Below are 24,511 nucleotides of genomic sequence, written 5' to 3'. Positions count from 1 at the left end.
GGACGATGATGTCTTTTTGGGCTTTTGGACGGTGAGAATCAAAGACTTCCCTTTCTTGGTTTCTCCATCTTGTTAGAGTTCTATGTCATGCACCTTTAGGATTCCAACAAGCTCCTCTAGAGAGAGGTTTTCCAGATTCTTTGAAGCTCTTAGTGCTATAACTTGTGGTCTCCAAGGCTTAGACAAACTTCTCAACATTTTGTCAGTATGATCAAAATTATCATAAGGTATGCCTTATAGATCTGAGCTCATTTAGTACGGTTTGGAAACATCCAAACATGCTTTGTATGCTTTCATTTTCCTTCATACTAAACATATTATAGTGCCTAGTATGTAAATTGAGTTTGTTACATTTTACCTCATTGTAACTCTCATATGTTCAAGTAAGAGTGTCTTATATTTGCTTAACACTTTTGAAGTTGTGGGAGGGTAATATAGGTATCTTAAAACATTTAGAGGTGCAGGAAGCAAAAAATGGGGTGCATGAAGCAATTTCATAAACCCCTCCCTTCCTTGGTTTTTCCATACCAAAAGTGTGTGGTGTTGTCCAACCGCCATACGCTCCCACATGTTGGGCTCCATCTTGCTCATGTCACGTGATTTCCTTTTCTTTTTCATCATTTTACCACTGAGAAATTCTCAAATAATTAATATATTGAAAATATAAACAGAAAAGATTCAAAAAGAGATGCACCCTAAGGTTTTTTTTTATATGCAAATTTTATTGACCTATTGCATCCGAAGATGCTACTGAAGCATGTTGCTTCTATCTTGCAATTGCTTCTCGGGCGTATTGATGCAATTGCTCCAAGGCCATTATTCCATTTTGTGTATATATTTGTTATTTTTTATTTATTCTTTAACTATTTTTAAAAATCATCTACAATTATAAGTTATTATTATTTAATAACTTTTCTAACATTATTATAATTACATCTAACTAAAAAAAATAGTTAAGACGCAATGTACAGCGTGTCTGTTTTTCAGTTAGTTATACTAAAATTAGAATATGTGGATGTGGTGTTGAAGAGTCATGTGTAAAACTGAATTAAAATATATATTATTAATTTATATTGATATGGTTTAAAAACATTTGAGAAAGTTAACATTTGAGTAGTCGACTTTAAGATAATTCATTACTTGTTAAGTCATATTTAATTTTATCATAAATTTTCTCTTCGATTAACAAAAATAGCAGATATAGAAATTAAGTAAAGGAGGAATAAAATAATAATTTTTTTAAGTACAATATTAAATTCTAAGTGTACTATTGTGCATATATTTTTCAATTTAGATAAAATATAAAATATAAATTAAAAAGTATATAAAAGAAAATTATCACTATTCTAAAGTAGAATGGGAGATATTATTATTGTAAAGAATGAAGGTTTTATTTCATTATATAAGAATAAATTAAAGTAATAAAATTTGTAAAATTAAGAAGTAAATTACAAATTTTAATTATGTGAATCAATTATTAAAATGAAATGATCGGTGAATATTTAAAGTTATAAATTATAAACTCATTGACACAGAAAGTTTTGGTTTTAACAAATTATATAAACTTGAGTAGTAATATTTGAAAAAAAAAGTAAAAACAAAATGTGGAATACTTAATATAAACAAAAATAACATGCCTCGTTGAGGTATGTGATAGATTGAAATTTGAAAGAAGTCTTTTTTTCTCTTAAGAAGGAAAGACTCAAATTTAATATATAATAATTAATTAAATTAAAAGTTTAATGATTATGCACTAACGATATAAAATAATTAAAAAAATAATATTCAATCACAAATCATAGTTGATATGACCTTAAACATAATTTTGTACAAGTCAACTAATTTACATATTGATTTATGATTGAATGATAATATAAAAATATTTTACACTATTAATGTATAGTCATTTTTTCTCTTAAATTATATATAAATTATAACATCATATGATTTTTTTTTAAAAAAAATATGCACAATGCAATTTTTAGAATTTCAAGGTGGTTGGTCCTTTAAAAAAAATAACTTCAGGGCGGGGGCCCTGTATCTTTTCCTACTGGGTGGTTTTTCAACCTTGTAACCTTTCTTGAATTTGTATTAATAATTAAGTTTCTATTAAAAAAGCAGTCAAATTTCTCCAAACTAATAGGGGTGATGGATGATGGTGTCAAAAAGTGGAAATGAACTAAGTCATTCATAATTATTAAGTTCAAATCAATAAATATTTGTTCAAGTTTATTTGTTTTAATAATTAAATAAGTTTAAATGTATACTTGAAATATGTTCAAACCTTAAAGGTTTGATATTAAAAGATTGGTATCACACCTTATAGATTATATTTAGTAAGATTTTTTAGGAGCTTCTAAATATAAATATATAATGTTATAATTTATATATAGTCAAGTTTGAGTTTTAAAATAAATCAACTATATAGGTAAGACTCAAATAAACTTATTTCAAGTATACTCCTTATAGGTTTGAACATAGTTTGTGTTTTAAAAGCTTGTGAATCACTCTTTCAAAATATAGCTTTAAATGTTATAATTTATATATTATACTAGAAGTTGGCCCGTGCCGAAGCACAGACTAATATTTGATAATATATGTTAGTAGTATAATTATATTAAAGAAATTGCAAATAATATCAAACAAATAAACATTTGAACAAAATATGATATCCCATATAGATATTGTGATGACATATTATATATGGTATGCCATATATGGTTAGTACAAAAATAAGTTTGAATTACAAACAATATAGGTAAAGGTTTGTATGTTTGATAAAGGGGATAGATGTGCATTGATATTTCTCCAAAAGTGAGCATTTTGGAACTTGTAAAAACGTTGACAAAGTTAAATATATAGTACATTATAATTTGTTGAAATGGATATTAATATGCTGGGAAAAAAAGTTAATGAAAAATTAGACGACTACCAAATGTAGGATGTCTTTTTGCATGTTATTTATAGTTTTATATACAAAATTAATGTCATTAATGGTAATGCATTTGTGGCAATAAGAATTTGGGAAGCATACCTTCTCTATAAGTTTGCAAATACTTCTTTGTATATTACATTAATAGTAGTATTTTTTGGAGTGCCTTCTTTATCATGGATAAGAATATGCAGTCCTTTTTTGCTTTGCACCCGCGAAAGTGCTACCTATAGTTGGCCATGAAAAAATATTGGGTTTGGTAAGTACAATTCAACATGTGCCAAAGACTGTCCTTAAGACTTGTTAATGGTCATTGCAAATGAAACCATGAATGAAAATTGTCTTCTAATTAATTTAAATGACCATGGAGAATCAGAAGGAGACATATTCATTCTTGGTATGTATGTCCTATATTGGGTCCAGTAATAATCTTTGCTTCAACCACATGTCTACCAAGTCTTGTGACAATAAGCATGGTTCCATTGTATAACTCATCTGCCTGGTACAAATTTCGTAATAGTATTATGGGAGTGCCAACCTTGATTTTTAACTTGTGATTAGGTATTCTTGATATTTTTAATGAGTTCAGAAATTCAAGTGTTAGAACTCCAAATGCAAGATTGAGTAGTTGATCAGATTTATCAGCACTACAATACTCTTTCTCCTCATTGGATATCAAAGACATGACATAATCATTTATACTATCAACAACATCTTTTGTAGAGGCTAAAACAACTCTTTTTTGCAAGAAATCTCCGTTGGTATAGTTTTGTAATAAGTTGGCATATGTTGTCTCAATGATTGTCTTGCTAGGATCATTAAAGTCCTTGATAAGAAACTCATCAGGAATGTTGATTTCGCCATAACCATCATTAGGTTCCCCAAGTTTGCCATCACCTTTGTCGTGGCCAATAAAAAAATTGTTTAAGGTCATCACTATTGGTATCGACAACATTGGTTTGCAAACGCATGTTCGTTGTCAATTTAAGAATTTGATAATGATCCCATATGTATGATGCATTTATACTTGTATGCACAATATCAGACCGATTACCTCTTGGCACAACTGGTAGTATTTGATGAAAATCACCACAAAAAACAATGACCTTTCCTCCAAAAGGTCTATCATTATGCATGATGTCTTTTAAGCTTTTATCAAGTGCTTCAAAACTGAACTTATGACACATTGGAGCTTCATCCCAAATTATTAGTTGGGTAATTTTTAGCAATTCAGCCAGGTCATTTCCTTGATGAATATTGCATGTTGAATTCTGTGTTGTAGACACTGGTATAGCAAACTTAAAATGTGTTGTTCTTCCTCCAGGCAGTAGTAATGATGCAATCCCACTTGAAGCTACTGTTATGACAATTCCTCCATTAGACCATATAGCAGAGGATAAAGTTTTCCAAATAAATGTTTTCCCATTGCCTCCATAACCATAAAGAAAATAAACTCCACCTGATTGACTTGCAACAACACGCATAATCTTATAAAAAATAGCACCATGCTCATCTGCATTCAGTAATGTAAGCAACATCAATTAGTAATATGGATTGTTCATAATGATTACCACTTAAGAATAACTATAACATGTTATGAGCACCTGTTAGTGAGTGATAGAAATTGTTGAATTCTGCATGCAATAATTCCTTATCATAAGTTATTTCATTGAAAATGAGTTTATTTCCATGCATGTTAGCAGCATATCCTGTTGGGTATGACATTGAAGGAAAATCTCGTAGCCTTTTCCTATTGCCTTGCAACAGATTTTCAATTTCAGTCAAACATAGTTGCTTTGTTTCTTTGACAGATAGTTGAATGCCTATGAACAATAGACAAAATATTTAGTTAGAATTTGAGTTGTTTAATATGTTTGATAGCAATTATTGAGTTTGTTTGAAATTACCTTGTCTTCTATGATTAAATACGATATCATCCGCCATCCATTGCCATGTTTGTTCCCACACATATTGTCGTCTATCCATGGTATTCATAAATAACAACTTTGCACATAACTTTCTAAGGAAGTGTGTAGATCCCCATGTGTTAGCTTCTCGTAGAGCACCAATGAATTCCTGATCATTTCCAAGAAAACCTTTTGCAAATCATGCTTCTCTAAATGTACTGTACACCACATTTGTTATTGTTCTAATGTCTTTATAAAATTGTGACCCTTTAGAAGAAGATAACATCATTCTCAGGTAGAACAACTCACCACTTGAAGAGGGTACCCATATGAACCTACCAATTATATATCCTTGTTTTCTTGGTTGCCAACATCTTTGGTGTGCAACATACACAAATTTGGACAAATATTCGACATAAGTAAGATCTTAGCCATGAGGATATCTTTTATTAGAATCCATCCAAGCTGTAAACATAGATTCTTTGATTGTACTTTTAGATAGTATTAAAGCAATTTGTTGAGTATCTTTCTAGTAAACAGGTTCTTGATCTTGAAGGTAAAAATACATACATTCAACTGCTGGTGCACATGCATGCATTGGGAATGCAAAAATTTTCCAACATGCCTCGAGTGGTGATACATACCTGGTCAATGAAATAGTAAAACATATAGACATAGTAAGTAACATTTTAGAAGATTATAACAAATGTCAAGTAACAACTGATTTGTGTGTAGATATTATGTATAAAATCATCGAATGATTGACACATACCTACAATCAAGATAATGTTTAATTTCATCATGAACTTCAGTTTGTGTGTCATCCTGGTTTTGTACATTAATAATAGTTGTTGTAATCTGATCGGATCCTTTGTTGATGTACTTAAATAGGTATTTGCTTGATGTACTTTGATTGCACCATTCCATATTTAGGTGTGCTCTATGTTTAAGTAGGAGATGTGGACTGTATGGCACAACAAATCAATTATCAAGTTCAATACTATTCCTTTGAACCGTATGTCCATTGTTTCTTGTTCTATAAACTGGAAATCCATCTTGGTCAACAATTGTTGCTTGCTGGTAATTTTTAGGGAAAAATGTAATATACTTTCCATCAACCATACATGGCGCCCTCATATTTGGCAGTCCACATGGACCATGAATCATATGCTTGGTGATTAATTCATACAACTCTAGATGTGTGTCCTTATTTGGGATCTCAGTAGAAATGATGTTATCAATGTCTTCTGGATTTGGATACTTGTTTGAAGGATGTAGAAGTATTAAAATATGAGCATGAGGAAATCCTTTTTTTTGCCACTCAATGGTGTAAACAACTGCAATTCAATTGAAAAATAAGCGTCATGATTATCAATGTATTTGAAAGTATAATTGTAAATTAAGTGTAGAACTTGATTGGTAGAGGTGGTAATCACTTACATCCAACAATGGGACCAAAGGCATGTCCACTTTTGAGATCATTCATCAAATGATTGAGCTTCATTTTGAATATTCGTGAGACAACATCAGGGCAATCATCAGGTCTTAGATTGCATTTCCTAACTTTTCGTTGAATTTTTGGTCATGCTGGATTACATGTTAATGTCAAGAACAGGTTTGGAAATCCAATATGGCCACAAATTGTCATACTATCAAAATATAGTTGTTCCACATACCTACGACTACCAACAAAGGAGCTCGGCAGTATAATTCTCTTTCCTTTCTCATTGTCACGTGTTTTAGGATCATTATTGCATGCATTCAAACTCATGTACTTGTCAACTCTGAGTTCTTGTTGATGTTGTCTAAGATAGTTAAGTTTTTGAGACTCAATCATAGTGTAGCCATCAACTATCCATTGTTTAAACAATCTCCTTGAATGCAGTATTGTTTGAGCTTCATTCTCCCTTGATTGCATTTTAAAACAAAAATATTCACGCATGGTAACTTTTTCCTCTTTGCAACATGGCTATTTGGATGATCCTTATGAAGAATATTTGGTCTATAGTCATCTTCACCTTTTGGGTACAAAAGGGGATATTGCAAAGACAAATATGCAGGATGTAGTTCATTTATTCTTTTGAGTGTTCTTGATTGCTTTTCAATGATGATATCTCTTTTATTACTTGTATGCTCGTCACCAACAATCAAAGCAACAACTTCAATAGTATTTGACAAGTTATATAATCTTCCATCTTATTGCTTATCACTTATGAGTTTTGGAAATCCAATATGGCCACAAATTGTCATACCATCAAAATATAGTTGTTCCATATACCTACAACTACCAACAAAGGAGCTCGACATTATAATTCTCTTTCCTTTCTCGTTGCCATGTGTTTCAGGATCATGCATGCATTCAAATTCATGTACTTGTCAACTCTAAGTTCCTGTTGATGTTGTCTAACATAGTTGAGTTTTTGAGACTTAGTCATAGTGTAGCCATCAACTATCCATTATTGAAACAATCTCCTTGAATGTAGTATTGTTTGAGCTTCATTCTCCCTTGATTGCATTTTAAAACAAAAATATTCATGCATGGTAACTTTTTTCCTCTTTGCAACATGGCTATTTGGATGATCCTTATGAAGAATATTTGGTCTATAGCCATCTTCACCTTTTGGGTACAAAAAGGGATATTGCAAAGACAAATATGCAGGATGTAGCTCATTTATTCTTTTGAACGTTCTTGATTGTCTTTCAATGATGATATCTCTTTTATTACTTGTATACTCGTCACCAACAATCAAAGCAACAACTTCAACAGTATTTGACAAGTTATATAATCTTTTATCTGATTGCCTATCACTTATGAGTTTTAGTTTTAGGTCACAAACAACTTAAGATTGCAGTTTGTCCCTTGCCATTCTAAACTTCTATGCATACCAATTGTGCTTATCTAGCGTATTCTTGATTCGAATGATAATGTCTTCATCAAGAATATCCTTGTTCCTGAGTATTTTCGAGGTGCATAACAAAGTGTTGTTAGTATACATTATTATAAAGACTTTTTTAAAAATGTAATGTAACATGTAATTTATCCAAAGTTAAAAACTTATGGGTTTTGGGCAAGCCTATTTTTAACTTCGTTCTCAGTATCATAAATATATAGTTCTGCAAATTTGGGTGAGTTATTAGCCATAGGTAGGAAGCTTCCAATAAGATGATGCTCTTGACCATGTATGCAAAATGTAGGAAGACCTCTTCCAGTATTATAGCTTGTGTCAACTTTGGCATCAGGTGATGTGAATGTGAACATTAGATTATATGAACGAATGTTGAGTTGGAAGTTCTTAGCTTGTGTACTCTTGCTGCCAAAAAGTAGTTGTCTCAATGGTTGTGGAGGATCTTCTAGTAGAGGAAGTTGTATTTCGCCATCGCCACAACATAATGCAAACCTTGGGTTTTTGGAGTGCTTGTCTTTGTTAATCCTCTCATCATACCACATCATAGCATTACAGTGCTTGTATTTCCAAACTGGATCTCTAATATCATTGTAAGTTGCACCTAAACATGAATTCAAAAGTTTAAATGTTGGGCACATGCAGAACAAATGAAAAGACATAAAAAAGTTTGTTGAAATTCGAAGGTCAATACCGGTATTTTCATAATGATACATTGTATCATCATCACTATCATCATGACTATTAGCATCATCATTTGTTGGTATTGGGTTGTCAAATGAATATTCTACATGACACAAATTTGTGTAACTTAAAATGTAGTCTTGCCTAACCAATTAAGTCAGTCAAATAAGTTGCAACTTAAATATAGATGTTGATCAGTTTGACATAATGTAATTATAATACAAAACCATTTACTGATTTTGGATGTAATAATAATAAGCACACATTACCTGCATCAATGTCTTTTTGGTTTAAATTGTGTTCCTCATCACTATCATCTGAGATGTGAGATATTAGTATTGATTTATGTATTGTATATCTCCTAGGATGTATATGTTGAGACCTACTAGCAAATGGAATTGTAGCAGTAGGTGTGGGTGTATTGTAGAAGTTGATGGTCGATTGAAGTCTGATGAAGTTAAATTTTCTTTCCCAAACTTGTGCAATAGATTCATCTGGATTGAAGAAGCTTGGATCCTTCGTACATTGACAGTATGTCTCGATCGAATTTCAAATTCCCCAGTATAATGTTGATAAGACTGATTCCAAGATGAAGTGATGTTTGCAAAAGGTGTGCTTTGTGTATGCATTGTAGGACTGTCATCGATAAAGTGTGGATGACACGTTGATATACACTTACGTTTTTCAGTAATGATAGTAGTTATATTTGAATTAGTATTTATCAGAATATGTAGACGTCAAATGGGGGTTTGTAGTAATTCTTACCATTAGATAAATGTTGATTTTCAGTGTCATAACCTTTTCTTTTTTCTTGCAAAATATGTTTTCTATTTTTCCTTGTTTGTCTAGAATTTTCCATTTGATGTTTGTCTTCACAAAGTATTCTGCAACATTTTGTTATTGTTTGAAAATAAGAATTTAGGTGCAACTTATAAGATTTGGTCCTCATTATTTTATAAATAGAGTATATAAACCTGCAAAATGTAATACTACTTCCCCATATCTACCAATCCACGAACAGTAGTGACATAATATTGTTTGAGAAGAAATAGTGGTACGTGAATGCCTATTTGAATATTGAGTGTATCATATAATAAAGTGTGAAAAGGAAGAAACTTTCCTTCAAACTTAGTAGGAGAATATATGTGTTTTGTCCTTCATGTTGCAGGTAAGTTGTCATCTTTAGGAAGTCGTACTTTTCGCCTTCCCATTTCGTTCATCATTTATCGCCAGCCAGCTTATATTTGTTATTGAAGGAGGATTCATGTTTTAGAAGTTTGTTTGAGATTTTGGATATGGTTCACCATTGAAAGTCAACAGAAGGTAGTAAAGAAAAGGAAGAATGGTGAGTTGTGCATTCCCTCCTGTTTGTTTCTTTCACACTAAGCCTATGGTTAGACATCTGTGTGGTTTAGCATCATACTTCCTGTTTGCTACAGTTGTTTGCTACCTACTATTGGCTACTTGTGATGATAGCTAATACAAAATGTAATTTACAATATTAATATTTTATTTTTGATTTTTTTTAATTTGTGGTTGGTTGAATACTTTGGTGCGTTTGTCAAATGATTACGATTATTTGTGTAAAAAGGTATTATCGATAAACTTCTTTATTTCTAAATACAAAGTTTTACATGGATTGTTTGTAGAATTATTTTGTTATGTATTACATTTAAAATGTATTTGAAAAGAGTGTTTTCGTTAGTGACAATTTGTCAAATATTAATTGAATGTTAATATATGTAATAACCATTGATAACAGTCCTTTTTCTTTTGTATTGCATAATTCAATAGTATATATCAAAACCATGACAAAGTTTTGAACAATTAGAAAATAACCATATACGACTGCAAGGTTGCTCAGATACACTAAAGTATGAAAACAAAACAATGTCTCTTAATGATAGATGGTTAAATTCATGATAAGACTTTAGCAAGGTCCACATAATATTTTGTCAAAAAAAATATCTAAACATAAGTTGATTTATGCCATCTTCAATTAGAGTCACTGTCATCCCAAGCAACCTGTTTTCTGATTACCAGCTCCCATACTTTCTTATTAAGCCTGAAGTAGAAACATATCTCATCTCCAGCACTGAAGTCATTATCTCTCAAATATTGGTACCACGGCTTAGCAACACATTGTAGCCCTATTTCAGCATCATGCAAGGTCAAGTTCCATAGCAAAAGATGGCTATCATCTACCAGAACAATCATATTCTTCTTTGCCACATCAACATAGGTTAGAGCATGCATTCATAGTACCTACATTACATATGGAAGTCAGTAAAAGAACTTAAGGTCAATAAAGAGGACACCGGTTAATTATATGAGTGGATACCTACCAATGGATGGGGAGTTGAGATCATAGCTTGAGTAAGTTCCATAATCCACGCATGTGTTCTTTGGGTTGCGAGAGGCCTTCCACGTGTCTGATTATCTAGTTGTGGCATGAAGTGAAGATTGAATATCCAATCTTTCTATCTCTAGAGCAGCATAAGCGATGGTGACACCTTCTTGAATGTTCAACACTTTCCTGAATTCCTTCAAACCATCAGCAAAGAAGTATTTGTCGTTAGTTTTTCGAACTTTTATAATGTAGCTTCTTCCATTATATTTAAATAGGACATTGGATGGATAGTGAGGAGTTCATTGCCTGTGGTAGATTGACGGTATCTCAATAAGGTTCTGCAAGTACATGATTGAAAAATATGAATTATGTAGGTTGAATCAACACAATAAGATTTGATTCCATAGTTGGAAATACTTACTCTGTCGGTATGGAATGCAGTTACAAATTTATATGTGAGTGTACATTCGATTAAGTTAGGATTGACCTGTATAACAATAATGTATGATATTACTTATTTGTAATTTGCATCTATCATGGCAAAGTTTACTGAGGTCGTAGTGTAAAGAATCCATCACTGATTGGAATGGGAACAAAAGAAAGAAATAAGCCTCAGAGTGAATTCAGATGTTATGGTTACCACATTCAGTAACTGAACTAAAGCACATAATTGTTTTATACGTACGTCATTGATCATTAAAAAAATAAACTTTGAAGGGTAGGAAGGGGGAGGAAGATGGTGGAGTTGGATGGGGAAGTGGGAAAGACAACATGGGGAAGGGGGAAAGTTCTGGTGGGGAAACGAATAGGGGTGGGGAAGTGGGAAAGGCAACTTGGTGAAAGGGGAAGGTTCTGGTGGGGAAACGAACTGGGGTGGGGAAGTAGGGAAGGCAACATGGGGAAGTGGGAAATGTTACGGGGACCATAAATAAATTATTAGAATGCCTTATTTTATGACAAAAATAAGCAACAAAATAACCAACAAAAATAGTTGAGTACAATGCAATGAAAACATGCAGCACTATATTTTTGTTAGATAAAAAATTATGTTTTTTGGTCATTCACATGAAAAGGTCAACCTAGGCACACATTAAGCCAAACGATGTTATGCTGATCCAAATGAAAGGTAGTATTTGAGTGGGAATCAATTAAAAAAAGTTTCATGTTCAATTTTTATTCACAAAAATCTAGTAAGAGAAGTAAATCATCATCATACATTTGTACTAAGACATAATACATTAGGATGGTGAAACAACAAAGCAAATGGTTGGGGAATACAATCGTCAAACACAATGACTAACATAAGCAGGTATGTTGAATAACATGAGCAGGTATGACAAAAAAGGATTTAGTCAACAAATATTGAAGATTAGAGGAAAATATGAGCAAGTATGATTATTTATGACCAACATACTACATAAGTGTTGAAAACAGAGTAAGGTTCTTCGGGATGAGAGGAACATATGGGCGGATCATAGTGATTCCATTGGCAATTTCATTACGATTTAGTGAACAATTTAAGCACAAAGAATTCAACTATCAAAACACTAACAAAATGAACAACCATTGGCAGTAATAAGACAAAAGAACAAACAATAGAAATGTTACACAAACTTATAGCATTCAAAGCAGTTGATGATTGAGTACTCATCTTGATAATGTTTCAGTGGCTTTGTTCGGCTTTGATAAGTTTATGGCCAAAATCTTTGTTTTGGGTTTCCGCAGAGCCAGAGAGGAAGGAAGGTGTAGTCATAATCCCTTTGTGTCTCAAAATTTCTTGTTCCATTGTGTATTATGATTGGATGGGTTTTTGAGAAGCCTCAAGCCTCTTCGTCTCGATAATGTACTCGATGTCATTGCCCAACAATTGTTGGGAAGTGCAACGGCCCTGTTCAAGTCATGTTTAATAAATATTAAAGTACAAACTCTGCATATAATAATATTTAATATTTAAATGTAATTGAATACATAAATTTGATAGATAATAATATGGATTTTGAATAATTGAATAAACATAATGAAAAGAAATATGAATGGAAGTAAATATTGAGTCCAACGAAAAGCACTTTCGATGATCGTTTAATGTGATATTTGAACCTGCAAGTAAATGGATTCCAATGCTATATTAGTATTACGAATATATTAAAAATATATAATATTTAAGAAATTGAAAAAATTAATTGACATAGAAAAAAAAAACCCAAAATCTTTGATGTCATTGGTTGCCAAACATATTTTATATAGATAGATCACGTTTATATGCTTTACACAAAAAGTATTTAAAAATTAAATAGAATACAATATATAATTGACCTACATATGATCTGTTTTGTACTAATACAAAAAAAAAACTATTTGTTTGTCTATTGGACTTTATGATTAGAATGCATTTCGTGAAATTTTTTTTAAAGTCTATGATTAAATGTTTGTTGTTAAATTAAAACACAATTGATTTTGGCCATGTGTTGTTATTTGTTTGGGCACTTTATGCTAATAGTGTATTTAAACAAAGTGAGATAGATACCAACCAATTCTGAATTGAGTATCAAGTGATGCTATATTTCATCAATTGTAAACCAAGGTTTGCATGTTTCATATGTATCAGCAATAACAAATAATTATATAACCAATATGTTATCAAATCGGAAAGCTTCATGATAGAAAGTTTCACCACACATATTAGTCTCCATACATTGGTATTTCTAATTGTTGCACATGACAAAACACAGGTAAATGTGGACCTATCAGCTAGTATCAAAAGGGTAGACCACATGTAATACATCACACACAAATTTACTATATTTATCAACAGTAAGTCATTACTTAGATTTGATATGTTTATTAGTGGATAGTTGATACAATGTGCATTCGTCAGACTGCAATTCACTACTACCTTGTTGATCAGACAATCCTTTGGCAGGAGTGACAAACGCAGAAAGTCCAGGATCATAATCAGCTGACTGTGACAAAGAAGGTGTGTGTGTGACGATTAAGAACAAAATTAGCAAGTAGGAATGCATAATTTAAAATCATAGAGTAAAACAGATTGTAAAAAGCATTCTGCCGGGTTAGTATGAAAATCAGTTAAAAAAGAGACTACTGTAGGATGGTAATCCTATGATGAAGTTTCAGTAGCAACAACTTTACCCTTCCTTATACTTGGTTCATCCTACATGTAGGTCATTCATAGTAAAAATCAACTACAACAGTAGTATTATTAATTCAATTGATTTCATAAAATGCTTACCACCTGCAAAGCAATTGTTGATGTCATTGTCTGAATAAGATTTTCATCGTGAGTAACATCCAACACAGATGATTGATGCATTTGTACACGGTATTTGAACCTGACATCCCAAGTCTTTCCCAATAATTTATCAACACAGGAAGGGAAAACCTTGATGTCATCACTACTCTAAGAATGAATAAACAAATGATAAGGCCAATATGGATATAGACAACACACATGGACGATTGTAATTCAAAAAACATATTAAATTTGTAATCCACATATTGCAATCAACTCTTGGCGACACTGATCGGCAGTTTTGCCAAAGATTTTGATACATGTTCCATTTCAGAACTAACTTATACCTAACATAACTATTTCCCTTTTAGTACACACTTAAATAATATACACAATAAGTAATTGAAATTTAGTTTGTTGGATATTCAGGGAGACATATAAGTTACCTTGGAACCGTGTTAGCAACTTCGTTCTGGCACGAACGGTAAGTGAAACCAAATTTCAATGGATCAAATGTGGTAGTATAGTAGGGACAACTATCATAACTCCAGGGTGTATCAATCATTGCTTCATCCACCATACCAACGGTCAAACAATAATAGTCCTAAATGAGGACATGCAAAACATAAATTAAATATTTGGTAATGTTCATAATACTTATTCAAATAACACACCAATTAATTTGAAATTAAACGTGTTACCTGTCTCAACCTGCTTATTTCACCTAACGTCACCATTTAAGCATTATGCAAAAACTTGTCCACAGAGCTTCCTTGGGAATATTGGCTATATTGTGATTGAGAAACACTTCCTTGATCTGATAGTCTGCCAACTTAGAATGGCATACCAACATCTAATCTGCATTCATCAACATCACCAAATTTATGTTTTATGAAGATGCAACAAAATATCAAGTGTTAAATGTGACTGTTTTGATAATAAAGTTCTTTGGTACCTATTATGGAATTCTCAGATTTCTGCTATATCAGTGTTCACATACAACTTGGACCCATGCTTGATATTTTGGATACTGAGAGGATACTTGTCTGCCAATAATATCCGAGTTACATGTAAAAACCAATGATATAATCAATAAATAGATACTCCATCATAATAACCTTTAGAATCTTTGATCTTAGCAAGTGTTAACATAACCACCAATGACTTCCTATCAAAATGATTTTTCTCTATAGCATCATCAAGCTGAAGAGCATATTCCTCCCAGGCGGTCAAGATCATATCCCTATCACTATAATAAAAAACATATAAATTAAACATATTAATTTAATATTTGAAAAGAAGGCTACCTCAAATGGCAGATATCTAAACAGAACTAAAAAAATAATGGCAGAAAAAATACATGTTATCCCTCAACTTGACTATAACTCTATATGTAGGATTAACTGTTTTACGCTCAATGACTTCGGCCACAACACCAACAACATCTATTTAAAAATTACAACACAACACAATCATAGTTATTCTTCAGAAACTATGATACTATCCATGCTAGCAAATTCACCAATCCACATACCAACTAAAGTGTCACGCGGTGCTACCCCATTAATAATATCAACAAATGGAGTAATAACATGGACATTAGTAGGAATCTCAGGATGCTCGGCCTCCTTCACAATAGTTTTCACCAAGTAAACCAAAAATGGAATCGTACTCACTTTGTATTCAGAATGATTTTCAACAACCTTAATGTCCTGAATCACATATGCAGAACCACAATGCAACATTGCCTCAAATTCACGAAACAATTCTTGCCAAAGAGTGGCACCAATCTTTGCACCCTGTAAGAGTCAACAATAAAACTCATCAATGAAAGAAAGGGGCAAAATGAATGTATTCAAATACAGCATTGAACATCAGCAAACACACTGTTTGGTCCATGAACAACATTTCTATCACTTGTCTACCATTGTGCTTGTTAACATGCCACATATCAGTGATTCGTACTGCTATCTTCCAAGTTCTTTTCTTGGTATGCAATTCAAAGATCATGTTTTCCTCAAGAGACATTGCTACAAATATAACAGAATTTATTTGTAAGAACAACATAGCAAATACCATCGTACACTTAGTGAGGCACTAATACGGCCCAAAACTATCAAGTATGTAGGTAAGCGAGTTCATGAAGTAAGAGAATTTATTATGCGAACAATTTCAATTCTCTACTGTGGGGTACCAACGGCAACAACATAGCAAATGCCATCGTACACTTAGTGAGGCACTAATATGCCCCAAAACTATCAAATACGTAGGTAAGCGGGTTCATGAAGTAAGAAAATCAGAGCACCTGACCTTACACTATGGACATACCCTGTATGAAGCAGATAGAGGAAACAATAATGTCGATTCAGAGCATCAATGTTCTGCAACAAATAATGTATACACCTAAACACAAAAAACCTAAAGTAAAGAAACAAAAAAAATGAACTTGTACTCAGGGTTGGTGGTGGCTTCTTTCACCTTCGAAGCACTCCACTCTGTCTTGTTTCTCCCGCAAACAAAAGAAACCTGTACTCATGGAGTCTTGAGCTCAAAATCGCAGCATGAAAAAGAAACAAATGGCAAAGCTTGGTTGTGCAAACAAAATGAACCTGCAACTTCTTTTAGCTTCCAAGCACTTGATTCTCTCTTCTTTTTCCAAAGCTCACCCCATGTGCTCTCTGTCAGCGACTGAGCACATTGGAAACAACAAAATGTAAAATTACATAAAATGATGGGACATTTTTGGGCGAGAACAGAAACCCTTCATATGTCGACACGCAAGCAAATTAGGGACATTTTGGTAATTTACAAAAGTTGTCAGGGCCTTGTTTGTATATCGATAGATGATATAATTATGGTCGAGTTTGATATTAAACCTTATAGGTAAGACTCCAATATAAAATATGGTTAAAGTTTTAAAATTTCTAGACATGTTCTAATAATCATGTTCGAGTTCTTATTTTGTATATAGAAAATACTTTTTTTTAGAGAGAACAAACTTATTTTGATAAATGCACTTATCTGCTTGAAAAGATCCTTAAAAACCTTTTTTTTAACATGACTTCAAAAGAACTATTGAAAAAAATAAGGAAAAGAAAAAAAAACAACATAGTTTACCTTTTTGTAAGGATTAGAATGGATGGGGAAAAGGCAAAGTGATCATATATTTTCATTTATCTTGATGTTATTAAAGTATGATTTTCATTGTATATTTTTTTAATAGTTTATTGTTATAAATTAATATAAGTGAAATATTTATCAATTTGATTGAAAACTAATTTTCTCCTAAAATTTTGATTAAATAATTATCTTTAGTGAAGTCTCATCCTTTAACTATGTTTTTTTTAAAAAAAAAAAAGAAAGCCTAAAAACATTGATTATGAGATTCAAGCCTAATTCTACCTATCAAACCATAACGTTAGTGGTTTTTTTTTCAATACTTAGTTATAATATCATCAAGATCATTCTTCAAAAACAATATATGTTATTTTATCAACAAAAACAATATATCTAGAAACAGAGAAAAATTTAAAGTATTTTTTTTCATTGGCTTAAATAATCTTTTAATCCCTCTAATACAACATTTTGGGTAAACTATACGTTTAGTACCCAAAATTTTTGAAATTTATGGTTTTGGTTCTTAAACTTTTTAGAGATTAGTAAGCATCCCTAAACCTTTTTTTTTCGGTCTAATGTTTTCGTCAATTTTGACTATTAAGTGATGGCATGACATTATTTTATTTTGATTATATTTTTTAACAGTTTTAAACTACAAAAAATTGTTTGGGTAACTTTTTTGAAAGGTCTTAAACATATTATAGCAGCTAAAAGCCGCCATAAATTGTTATATCCCAAATTCAAGTTCAAATAAAAACACACAAAAAATTTATAGCAAAATCAATTTACAATGATATGGATCATCATGATCATCATATGCATCTAATAATGACAATGACTCTGACCAGAAAATGTAAAAATTTATTAATATGTTATATATATAAGTGTTTGCGATTTAAGAAGAGGAAGGAAGCAAAATGGAGGACGCACCAGTCTTGAGGAGGAGGCTATGGGCACGTGAGAGTTGATCTATGATGTAACTTCCCAAATTTATAGACTTTAGTAGTAAATAATAAAAAGACTTTTTTTAACGAAAATAATCTTTATATTTAATAGTCAAAGGATACCCTTAAGCATTATTCATATTAAATATCTTATATTAGGATTTGACAGGAATATATAAGATAATAGGATCCAGATGAGGAACCAAGACCCAAGGTGGGCTGAGGCCCACAAAGCCCAACACACACCCATGTTTTAAATAGAAAAAAAAAAAGAAAGTTAGAGGAATAGAGAGAAAAGAAAGAAAGTTAGAGAGAAGAAGGAAGAAGAGGACGAAGGAAAGAAGAGCATAGATCCAATCCCCAATACCCTAGAGCTCATATCCGAGACCCCCAAAGTGAGTCTTTCCTTCCTTTGTCTTCCTCATCCCTCCATGGTTGTTAATTTTGTGATTTTCCCGTTGATCCCTAAATGTAGTTTTGCTGGGATTTTGAGAGATTAGGAGATATTGAGAGGTTGTTTAGGTTGTGTTATGTAATAGAAGAATCATGTAAGTGAATTGCATGCTTGGGTTGCATTTGGGAGGCCATGGGTGACCAAAGGAAGCAAACTTGCAAAATTGCAATCTGGAGTGCAAGGCTTAGCCTCAATGATGAAAAATAGAGTTTTAGCTTAAGGGGTCTTGAGGCTTTCGAGGCTTAGCCTCAGCGAAGTGTAACACCTCAAGTTTTGAGTACTAGGAATATACATCAAAGAGAATCCTTATTAGTTTTGTTATACTTTCTATAAATTCTTCTTCTTGTTGTTATTATTATGGTTTGTGATGATATTATATTGGTGTGGATATTATATTATTATTATTATTTTTCTTTATCATATTATAGTTTTGTGTGATTGTTATACAATTATGCAAGTGTTATAATTATTATATTTGATGTTATAAGTGTTTTAGATTAAGTTCTTGCACTTAGAATGTTTGACAATTTGTCTAAGTTTAGTGTTAGTTTTATGATGAAAACCCTAGAAATACCATGTTGAATCTTAAGTTCTAGTTATCTGTTTAAGGTGTTTTTTGTGTCATTGGAAAGCTTGCTAGAAAAAACTACAATTCATCCCTACACCTTGTAAACCAAAATAGGCTTCTATCTTAGAACGTTTGAAAATTTGTCTACGTTTAGTGTTAGTTTTATGATGAAAACCCTAGAAAGAACACGTCGTATCTTGAGTTCTAGTTGTCCGTTTGAGGTATTGTTTGCATCGTTAGAAAGTTTGCTGAATACAATTCATCCCTACACCTTGTAAACCAAAATAGGCTTCTATCTTAGAGAAAATTGGCTCTAAAGTAGGCCATTTGATCATGAAAAACACCTGAAGTCCCACATCGGGCAAAGTGACCTCATGATCCATTTCTTCCCCCATATATAGAGAAGACCAGCAAGCCTTAGGAGCACCACAAAATAAAGTATGCTTAGCGTTAAGCGTGGAGTCTCTCATAGTTAATATTTGTATCTTCCCCTTAGAGTTTTCAAACATAGGGCATATAGGCAACATGGGGTTGTGTTTTAAATCACACCCATGTTTTAGCCTTAGTTAAGAATTAGGAGGATCGTGGTGGACGACACCACTATGTTCAAACGGGTTAGTTAAAGTTTGTCTTTATGCTTTCTAGGTGACTGTTTTGCACTATCCTTTCTAAGTTATTTTCTTTTTTAGTTTTTTTTTCTAAGTATTTTATCTTATCTAAGGAACTAGATATCTTATCTTAGTTTAGGAGAACGACATGGAAACAAAGAGATGTAAAGAGAATAACCAAAACATGATATTAATGTGAAAAACGAGTTAGAAAGATTACCGAATTAGGATTAGGTGTCTTCATAAGAAATATATCCCTATATTTTAGATGACAAATGACATTGGTTTCACTTAATTTGTACTTTTGGAACTCTTTGTATAGAACAATTAGTTAGCAAATGTCAAGCTGTCAGAATTATGCAATCAGTTTGTGTTCTTCCTAATTTTAGGCATAGTAAAACATCAAACTAACTTTCAAGGTAAAAATATAATTTTTAGATTATTGTCTTGTCTTTCAAACAAGATAGGAATAAGCTTTATTGAGTTATTATAACTCCAAATATATCATGTACACCGTATAGAGGTCATAGGAGTGTAAAGTAAATAAAGGCGGTAATATCCCAAGTTAAGAAATGATATACGAACTATAGGTGTTAATAGATAATTGCTATAATAGGAAAATGGTATAGGATTTGGATGGATTGAATAGTGTAGCACTTAGTCAAGTGTGTTTAAGGATGATTGTGATTGAATTATTTTTGGGAACACTGTTCCTTTTGACTATGAACATGATTTTATGTATATTGAAATGAGTGTGACATGTAATGTGTGGTTCTTATGTGTATGAGATGTCAGTGCCATGGTACACGAGTAAGATTTGAAATGTTTAGAGAACCTAGTCCATGTGGGATAGGATTCTCCATGTGATGTAACCATGTGCATCCTATGTAATCATGCATCATAAATGTGCATATGCTTTTAAGACAAGGGATGTAGTCGAGCTTAACCGGGAAAGACATGAATGAGTTTAGGTATGACTCTGTCCTTGGGGAGTATCTAGTTTGGAATCTCTGTGTGGCTTATGTTGATGCCATGGGTTGGAGTATCCTTGCAAGACTAGATAACCCTAACACGCCGCTGACAGTCTCATCTCGGTGAAAGTGTACTGATGGAATCATGTGTGTTTGTTACTACATGTTTTCTCAAGCCTCTTTTGCAAATGTTTTATTGGTACCGCATGTATATGAGAAAAGAAAAATCAACATCGCATTGCATATGCACATTTTTGTTAATTGTCTAACTTGTGTGGTTTATGAAGTGGATGCCATGTGTGGCTAGTATTGTAATTATGTTATGTGTGAATGATTCTATCCATAATTTTAATAATGTATAGGTATCTATATGTTAAACTATTGTGGTGACTTGCAATGGGATGGGATGTAGCTCTTTAAGGGCATGATGAAAGATATATCTAGAATGACACTATGTGAGTATAGGCTAGAACAAATATTACCTTTGAGCATAGATTGACCAAAGGTAAGTGTTTGTGAGTAAAAGTCAAGTAAGGAAAGTGGAGTTATTGTAAGAGAGAGAGAGAGAGAGATATAGTTGTAAAATTAGGTAACTTACTATTTAAAGAATGAATCTTAATATATCAGTAAAGATGAACTAGTGTAGTAAGCAATTACAAGGGATAAGTTAGAGGAAAGTGTTTATGATCAAAGGATGTAGACCCAACCTTAGAAATGATAGTGTTTGATAAAGACTCACTAAGAGTAAAGCCATGAGAGACAAATGATAAGTTGTTCTGGTAGGGAGTTCAACCCAGCCTTAGAGTCCCTTGACCACTCACTGAGACATTATGTCTCACCCCTTTAAGTTCCTTTCTTTTTACAAAATATATGATGGCATGTGTTGTGGAGTATGAAGCCTCGCCATGAAAGATGTAGCTTAGTTATTTTATAATTTATGTATTTTCTTATATGTTGTATGATGTGAATGTCACAAGAAATAAGTTTTATTTATTTTACATATGGATTTAAGTTGCAATGTTTATATGCTAGCTTTTGTATGATAACATCATATAAATGTTTTTTAATTTTTACGTTCAAGAAAAATAAGAAAAATTACGGTAATACCCTTAGGGCATTACACAATGCATAATAAAGTTTTAGCTTCAAGGGGCTTTTTGCTTAGTCTGGAATTTTTTAGGCTTAACCTTAGTGGTGCAAAATATATTTTACCTCCAGGGAACTATAGGCTTAGTCTAAGAAGTGTAGAATTGAGGTTTTAGTTCTAGGGATGTTAGGATAAGCATGGAAACACACTAGGATAAGCTTGTGGCCTCCATATGGGGTTTTAAGTTATGTGTGAGGTTGTGTAAGAGGCTTATGCATGTTTATATCACTACCTTGAATATATGATATTTGAATACTTGTTGTTGCTTAGTGTCCTCATGTTACCTTGATGTTTTGTGATGTTAAACCCTTGTTCCAATCATGTAGTTGTTGTGTATGCCTAGAATTGTATGTCACAATAAACCCTTTTAATAAAAGTCAACTAAAATACTTAAGACTACACCTATGCCTCTTAGTAAAAAGGTGGGGACTTTCCCTCAAGTTTCAAAAAAGGTTTTAAGCAAAGTTTACAACTTCATGAAAAGTTTTAGAAAAAGAGTATCCCTTCAGTGACATAGGGTAGATCATTCCTCAATACCAATTGTGGAAGCAAAGCTTTCCAAGTTTATTTCGATGATGCCAAAGACTCAAGTCAAGAATCAAGAGTCAAACAAGTTTCAAGAATAAAAAAGTCGTTCAATCAAGATTCAAGTGAAGTTTCAAGAGAAGACTCAAGATATGCAAGAACTTCAAGAACCATTAAGATAAGTATAAAAAGATTTTTTTTTCAAAATATTGAATAGCACAATTTTGTTCAAGAGAATTTTTCAAAAAAAAATCTTTTACCAAGAGTTTTACTCTCTGGTAATCAATTACCAGAAGGCAGTAATTGATTACCAGTAGCCAAAATTCTTTTCAAACTGATTTACAAAGCTGTAATCGATTACCATAAGCATGTAATCAATTAGCAATGTTTTAAAACGTTAGATTTCAAATGTCAAGAGTCACAACTTGTGATAAAACTTTTTCAAATCATTTCAAACTTGTGTAATCGATTACACAATACTTGTAATCGATTACCAGTGTTTCTAAACGTTTTGATTTTCAAATTTAAACATGAAGAGTCACATCTGTTGATGTGTAATCGATTACACTATGATGGTAATCAATTACGAGTGACTTATTTTGAAAAATAAATTACCAAAAGTCACAATTCTTAAAGTGACTAGTTTCTGAAGATTTTTTTATTAAAGAGTCACAACTTTTAAAGTGACTAGTTTTAAAGAAATTGTCAAGAGTCACAAACTTTAACTTAAGTTATCAAATGACTATAAATATGTGACCATGACACGAATTTTAATAAGAGATTCCTTTCATTCAAAAATAGATTCCTTTCATTCAAAGAGAGATTTCTTTCATTCATTCAAAGCATTCTTCTAAGAGTTTTTGTTCAATACTTTATTTATTCAAGAAAAGTTCATTGGCAAAAAACTTGTGCTATTTTTCTTCTTCTTTCCTTCTCCCTCTTACCAGAAGAATTCAAAGGACTAACCGCCTGAGAATTCTTTGGATTCTTCCTTCCCCCTCTTGCCAAAAGATTCAAAGGACTAACCGCCTGAGATATCTTTTTTTTTCCTTACAAAGATTCAAGGGACTAACCGCCTAAGAATTCTTTGTCTTAACACATTGGAGGGTACATCCTTTGTGGTACAAGTAGAGCATACATCTACTTGGGTTGTTATACTGAGAAAAAGAGAGGGTACATCTCTTGTGGATTAGTTCAAGTGGAGCGTACATCCACTTGGTTGTTCAAAGAGAACAAGGAAGGGTACATCCCTTGTGGATCTTTGCTTGTAAAAGATTTTACAAGGTTATTGGAAATCTCAAGAACCAGTGGTTGCTTGGGAACTGAATGTAGGTACGAGTTGTTGCCGAACCAGTATAAATCTTGTGTTTGTCTTCTTCTTCCCTACACTCTTTATCTTTCTGTTGTGCACTTTTTATTTTCGCTTTACTTTTGTCTAAGTTATTGTTTTTGTTCTTTACTTTCTCATAACTTAGTAGTAAAGCCTAATTGAATCTAGTAATATTAAGAAGGATAAATTTTTAATTAGTCAAGACACGTTCATAATTAATTCAACCCCCCTTCTTAATTATTCTAAGGCCACTTGATCCAACACCAATCATGTTCAAGAGCCACACGCTCGGTATACAACGGTGTGCAAAAGGGTAAAGGATCCTCTTTGTCACTAAGGAGAAATGTATTTTTGAAAAGGTTATGAAAAGGATTCTTTATAAAAGTTTTTTATGAATGAGTTTCAAAGAGAAAGTTAGTAAAAGAAAAGGGCTAAGAGGCCCCCCTAAAGGTGAGTGACAGGGACCGTGACCTTGACACCCATAGGGAAAACAACCTTCTTCATAAGGAAGAGGAATGGGTCCTTCGTAGAGAACGACAAACCAGGTGACTCCTCCTTATAACGGAGATGATAGTCCGACCACTTAGACTAACGAGTTAATTAAAGTTTATAGCAAGAAGGATGATTCTTGTTGACTAAAGTTTAGCTGAGTAATGAAAAATGCAGTGAAAGTAAAACCTAATTATAAAAATAATACGAACCACACAGTTGTAGAAACAAACAAGGAAATGTTGATGTGCATGTGTATGAGTGTTATTTATACTTTTGTATATGAGGAGTCATGGACTTAGTTGTAAGATGAATGATGTAAGGTAGATCTATAA

The 24,511-nt window shown here is 32.3% G+C and overlaps 1 protein-coding gene across 1 annotated transcript; it reads right to left on the bottom strand.

Annotated features, from left to right (window-relative positions):
* Nucleotides 1–14,992: 14,992 nt before the first annotated feature.
* Nucleotides 14,993–16,051, bottom strand: LOC114368185. Its single transcript, XM_028325523.1, has 5 exons — nt 15,911–16,051; nt 15,558–15,822; nt 15,384–15,468; nt 15,142–15,272; nt 14,993–15,069 (listed from the first exon to the last, which is right to left on the bottom strand). The coding sequence occupies exons 1-5, from the start codon at nt 16,049–16,051 to the stop codon at nt 14,993–14,995; spliced, it is 699 nt and encodes a 232-aa protein (XP_028181324.1).
* Between the last annotated feature and the right edge of the window lie 8,460 nt (nt 16,052–24,511).

This window comes from Glycine soja, chromosome 9, assembly GCF_004193775.1.
Source record: "Glycine soja cultivar W05 chromosome 9, ASM419377v2, whole genome shotgun sequence".
In the NCBI taxonomy this organism is placed as follows: domain Eukaryota; kingdom Viridiplantae; phylum Streptophyta; class Magnoliopsida; order Fabales; family Fabaceae; genus Glycine; species Glycine soja.
This window is presented reverse-complemented; position numbering and strand designations above follow the sequence as displayed.